This window comes from Drosophila elegans, unplaced genomic scaffold (genome assembly GCF_018152505.1).
Source record: "Drosophila elegans isolate 14027-0461.03 unplaced genomic scaffold, ASM1815250v1 contig_183, whole genome shotgun sequence".
NCBI classification, from domain to species: Eukaryota; Metazoa; Arthropoda; class Insecta; order Diptera; family Drosophilidae; genus Drosophila; species Drosophila elegans.
In genome coordinates, this window is record NW_024545550.1 from 5,160,010 (window position 1) to 5,166,009 (window position 6,000).

At 38.4% G+C, this 6,000-nt stretch overlaps 1 protein-coding gene across 1 annotated transcript; it reads right to left on the reverse strand.

Annotated features, from left to right (window-relative positions):
- Nucleotides 1–2,436: 2,436 nt before the first annotated feature.
- LOC108143323 lies at nt 2,437–3,708 on the reverse strand. The gene is made up of 2 exons (XM_017267642.2): nt 3,058–3,708; nt 2,437–2,639 (listed from the first exon to the last, which is right to left on the reverse strand). The coding sequence occupies exons 1-2, from the start codon at nt 3,682–3,684 to the stop codon at nt 2,541–2,543; spliced, it is 726 nt and encodes a 241-aa protein (XP_017123131.1). The 5' UTR covers nt 3,685–3,708; the 3' UTR covers nt 2,437–2,540.
- Nucleotides 3,709–6,000: the final 2,292 nt, after the last annotated feature.

The following is a 6,000-nucleotide window of genomic DNA, read 5'->3' on the forward strand; positions in this document are numbered from 1 at the left end:
TTTTGACCATGGCAATGGCAGTGAATAAATGGGCTTAGAGTGGAGGTTCGGTCAGGTAGTTACCCCTTAAAAAGTTACCTTCGTTCTGGGAAAATACTTATTCGCAAGTTGTCAATTTAAAAATCAAAAATTCTCATGCGTTGTAGGATCACTATTAGAAGTAGAATTGTATTAGTTATTATTTTTATCAGTCAGTGGATATTTCTCGTAGAACATGATGTATAATTCGATTTTAAGCAAGAATTCCCCTGTGGAATTAAACGTATATTTAAGATTTGTCTTTGTTATACTTGTAGTGTTAGCTATAAAAGAATATTTCAAAAACATTCGGCTTTTATAAAAAAAAAACTTAAAAAAAAGAAATAACAAAAAAAAGTTAAGTTTATACTATTTAATTTTTTACCATTTTATTTTAATCTTGTTTATGGGGCTATTTAAAATAAGCATACTGAGCAAACGCATAGTGAAAGGTATAAATTTTCTTTGTTTTTGTATTCCTTGTGTTTGGCTTGACCAAAGCCTCTTAAAGTCACCCACACTGCTTTGAAGATCTGAACATTAAGACAGCCCAACCGCAGCAGAAGAAATAGGTAAACAAGAGTGTGTGGAAAGAAAAACAACTTGTCGGCCGCATTCGCCTTGGTCCTGTCAGCATGTCCTTGTACCGATGCCGAGTAATTCATTAACATTTAACTTGATTGACACACGAGCCGGGGGTCTGGCCAGGACTCGGGATTCAGTATCCAGATTGGAGGATTTGAGTGTTTTTTGTTCCTGTGCGAGGCACGTATTTCGGTGGGGGTTGGCACGCACACGATTTGTTTATACAGTTATAATGCATAATGGCATCGGATTTGGCCTGGCCAGGATAGGCACGCCTACACACAAGCACACGGCGGTGAGGTTGTTATTTTGTTAATTTAATAAGAGCAGAGACGACAACAGGTGCTGCAGCCCATACCCCGAATTCAGATCCGAAATGAAGTCACGTCGCAGGCATAAATCAATTGCCATGAGCAGGCATTTGTGCCGCTCAAATTGCACGATTGCATAGGTAGGGAGTCCTTGCTGAAGGATGTTCGAGTTAGAGAAGGGGGAGGAGGAGGAGCTGCCGCCAGCTGGCAGCTCGCAAATTGAGCGCAGGCTATGAAAGTGTAACGAGTCTTAATTCGTTTGCCAAGTGCCGCCAAGCGGCCCACAAATCCTGATAACCATCCGATAAGCAACTCCCTTCGATGACTAAAAACATGTTCGCAGCACTGATGGTAAATCAAATACCCAGCTGGGGCTGCCAAGTGGCAGTGGGAGGTCGGCCTTCAATAGGAAAGTACTTTAAGTACGCGGTGGTTACAACTACTAAACACAAACAGAAGCTGATTAAAGGATTTGTTTCTACTGTCATTTTTGATTTCATTTAAATTTGATCCGATTATTTTTCGAATTCATCAAATTGGCAAAAAACAACAATCTATTTTTGAGTTAAAGAGCTTTATTTCTATGATTTGGTTAATTTCAATACTTTCAATATAGGATTTCATAAATTGTAGATTAAATCAATTGCAGATTAAATCATAATGATTACTTTAAAATGTTATCTTGAATTGGCAAATACATTAATCTAAAAACCGTTCCGCAACGTGTTCAGTGTAGAAGTGTACCCAGACATTTGTATCTAAATATATGTCTTCTTGGTAACTTATACCTTACGGTAAGTAACTTATACTTATGGGTACACAAATAGGTGTTTAGTTTCTAAAATATTTTCATTTATTTCTGTTTTCAAATAAGCTTGCTAACACTTAATTAAATATTGGACTATTTTCGCAAATATGAAGTTTGAAGATAATTTAATTCCACCGCATATGCAAGACAGAATAACGTTTCCTTTTACATGTTTCTATATCCAGAATTCATAATGTAAAAATTAATTACGATAAATAAAACTAAGTTATCAAATATTACTTTAAGGGAACAAGTTTTGAACTAGCAACCAATTGTATTTAACTCTTTTTCTCTGCTACATAGAAATATCGATGAATTTAAATTGAACACGTTTTACAGGTCTATCTCTGCTTACAAAATCCCTAATTAGCAATGCATAGTTAAGGAAATTGTATTTAAGCCGTTCCAAGAAGCTTAGACGGCGCTGGGATTTTCTGGAAATGGCAAAGAGTAAGCTGAAAGGAAAATTAGGGAAGAGGCACTCTGTGTCGAGCTCAAAAGAACAAAGGGAACAGAAGCCCACGAAGGACATCATGGATTGATTATCTCCAACACGAATCCTTCCTTGCTCTTCCGCAGCAGTTACAAATTGATGGAAAATACAAATGGAGCGTGCTGAAAAAAAAGGACACCTGAAAACTTTTGATGTCCTGCCGTTCCCAGCGGGTGGTTATTGTGCCACCCACTTTCCAAGCAGTTAATGGACAGGTGTCGGCCATGGGGGCCCCCTTGCGGAGCTATTTCCTTTCACTTGTTGCTTTATTGGGTTTACATACAATAGCGAGATACTCAAATGGGCACTCAAACGAGTGGTCAGGTCACCACTGGAAAATGGTCAACATGGCGCGGAGCAGCTCCGGGATGTCCCAGCCATTCTTGCGCAGGGTGCGTAATGGCTTAACCACGTCGCTCTTCTTCTGCAAGTTCGTTGGTATGAGAATAAGGTAACAAAGGCATCAATATACATCATAAATACATGACCACACTATCACAAATGAGACTTTTTACAACTAATAATATATAAAATTAAATTAAATCACAAAAAGCCATAAATTGTTAATATTTATTACATTTTATGTTTCTTATAAATAAATAAATTCAATGAAATATTCAAAATAAAATATATTTCTTTACTAGCGTTACCAAAAACCTTTAGAAAAAACCAAAAAACCTAATTTTAAAGCAGAATGTACTAAAGGTGTCGACATGGACATAATTTCAGGTAAATTGTTTCTTAGTTTATTAAAATTTTGGTTTTTATGACCCTTTTAAGTCCTAAAATGTATGAACTTGTTGGGCACTCTACAACGATATTAAGAATCAAAGTGTACTTACAACATTGGCCTTCAGAGTGTCCTGGAACTCCTTCGAAACTACCGCCTTTGTGAAATTTCCAAAATTGGTCTGGTTATTCTGAGACTCTGCGATATAGTCATGGACTGCCTGGTGCGGCATTATATACAGCAGATCGTCCACAAACGAATGGTGCCTGACGGCCTTGCAATCACAATTTCTGTCCAGTTTCTTGACTGGCAGGATTATGCAGTAGAATATCTGTGCAACGGTTTTAATATCCGCAATATCCACATCGGCTTCTTGGAGCTGGCTAAGAACGGTTTGGTAAGCAGTAGTATCCGTCAGTTCCTGGGTTACTTTAACGAAACCCGTGGTATTGTAGAACCGCATGGCGCGCCGGAATTTCTTATCACAGTTGTAGTGCACTTCGATCAATTCCCGCAAAGCCACCTGATCGATCAGATCGCGAATGTGCTGGAAGTTCGGACACAGAGCACTGTCATCGTCCCTACCTTGATTGTTACCACCATTATTATTATCACCACCATTATTACCATCCGGTGGACATTCCTCGGAATCGTCGATTTCAACTGGATCGGCATTCGTGTGGCTGGCAAAGATGGCCAGAGCTGCGGCTAGCAGGATCAACGTCTTAATATCCATCATCGTCCAGCTGGCCAAGATTCGATTTCACTGTGATGCAACCGGCGGCTCAGCACCCGCTTTTATGGCCCTCTCATCGGCGGCAGAATTAATTACATGCATTTCCTCTTTCCTCGGACACTTACACTTCGCTTATCAACCAGCAATTAGCGGAACTTGTCCGGACAACTTTACACCCATCAGCTAGCCAAAACAATTTCTCGGCGCATTTCGCTAAAACTGAAAACACTGCTCATCATTAGTCACAAGCGCCAAGATAAGGACAGTCAACTGAAATACTTGTGTTTTCAGTGATTTTTGCAGTTGTTTTAAACATGTTCTTAGATAAAAACATTTCATTCGCAAACGAAAAATATATTTATGATATTAACGTGTTTTTGTAACTAAAAAATGTAGGATCTAGAAATATTTTCTTTTTTAATAATTAAATATTTATACTTAATAATAGCAATAAAATTGTATATTATACATATATTAATTTTATAGATAGATTATTTACTTGCTTTAAAGACATAAATTATGAAATGTTTTTTTCTGTACTTTTATTGTGTTATTAGTTTTGAAATATCCTTTTGTGTGCATTATATCTTCTTTTCTCAGATAAACTTAGTACTTGTATTGTATGCCATAATTTTATTGACGAACTAAATATTTTTAACAGTGCAATTCCAATTGTGTGATGAAGGGGCGCATAATTCCAGAAAATACCTTATAATCTCCCTGTTGCTCGCTTCATTAATTGCTAATTAAAGTTGGATCCCCCACACACATCCCCTGCAGTTACAAAAGCCTTGTGATTCATGCACCTGATGCTCCTCGTTTGTGTGCATATGATTATCTGAAAACGGATGGACGGTGGGGAACACTGGGGGGACGAAGGATAGTCCACTCACACATTAGTTACCCCTGACAAACGATGGAGGAAACCAATCCCAACAAGATTCGTCCAGGCAGGGCCAACATGTATTCGCAGGACCTGCATAGACAGACCCCAGAGTGCAAATCACTTTTGGTGAGAGGTCAGAAGTGGGAGGACTTCACTGCTTGTTTGTCTAGGGGTTTTTGGGGGCTTCAACTTGATTCATGGCCTTCTGTTTGCCAAACATGTCAGAGGAGATTCCGTTTCAGAGCAAACTTGAGCGCAGTTTTACAGCACTTTTGCAGGATTCAATGGTCTGAATGAATTTTTGCAAATACAGAATGATTATCATAAAAAAGATTCCTTTGTAATAATATAAATAATCACGCGCATCGCTGCGCACATTTATCTTTTCACAATTGTCATGAGTTTCTGGGCCCTCTAGATATATCGTCCGCTTTCATGGCAAACAAAAGTAGCAAATATTTGCCAACCAATGAAGCGGAAATAGTTTCATTCAGAGTTTTTTTTTTTTCTTTTTTGTTTTCATGTTTACCCCTTTTTCGTGATACTCACACACTCCATTGGAAATTTAGAAACACGAGAAACATGAGAAAAATACCAAAACACCAGCCAATATTTAAAATAAAAACAAATTGTTTCAATTTTCCTGCAGTTAAACTTTCCTCCATTTAAGCTTAATGGCCCATTTATTTCATTGGATAAAATAGTTGGCAGAGGAAACTATGAAAATCGAAAATCAGCAGCTTAGATATGGCAAATAAAATGCATGCAGGGTGAAAACTTTTGGCAAAAGGTAGAGCTCATAAATGCTTATAAAGCGACCAACTTTTTGGGGAGCAAATTGGGGAAACAAGAACATGTAGCAGATGGCTAATGGCTGATAGTTTTATCTTAACTATCTGGTAGCAATTTAATTGTGGTTTTTCCGACTTTCATTGCCGATGCTGTGCGTTGACATTTAATTAATTTTGGCGGCTAATAAATTGCCATTACCAAAGCAAACCGCAAACATTGTAGGCCACTTTTTACTTTCACCCGGATATGCCGAGGATGACAGTTCTGAACCACAAAAACAAGGCAATTTGTTTGGCAAATGTACGACAATGTATGGCCAGCCATTTTCGTTTCCCCCGATAATTTACTCAATTAGAGCTTGAACTTGAAGGCTTTGCGGCATTTACGAGAATCGCTTTATTATTGCACTTGAGGGTGCTCCGAATTCTGCTGTGGTGACACAGCCCCACTACCAATTTCACCGCCACACATGCAGACAGCTAATTTAGTTAGCTGATATAACTAAACTGAGCTGATCATCTAAGTGCGGGATGGATAAAGGGCTGTGGAGCGAAAGTTGAACAGCTAACTTACTTCGATAAACAGGCTTAATTAGCGACCAAAGCTGAAAGCCAACAGACTGCCAACTGGAGCTGGCACTA

Excerpts from the sequence above, each read along its gene's own strand:
- LOC108143323 (XM_017267642.2), bottom strand. The coding sequence starts at position 3,684 with ATGATGGATATTAAGACGTTGATCCTGCTAGCCGCAGCTCTGGCCATC. Across the intron at positions 2,640-3,057 it reads ACACTCTGAAGGCCAATGTT|AAGAAGAGCGACGTGGTTAA; the intron begins GTAAGTACACTT and ends ACGAACTTGCAG.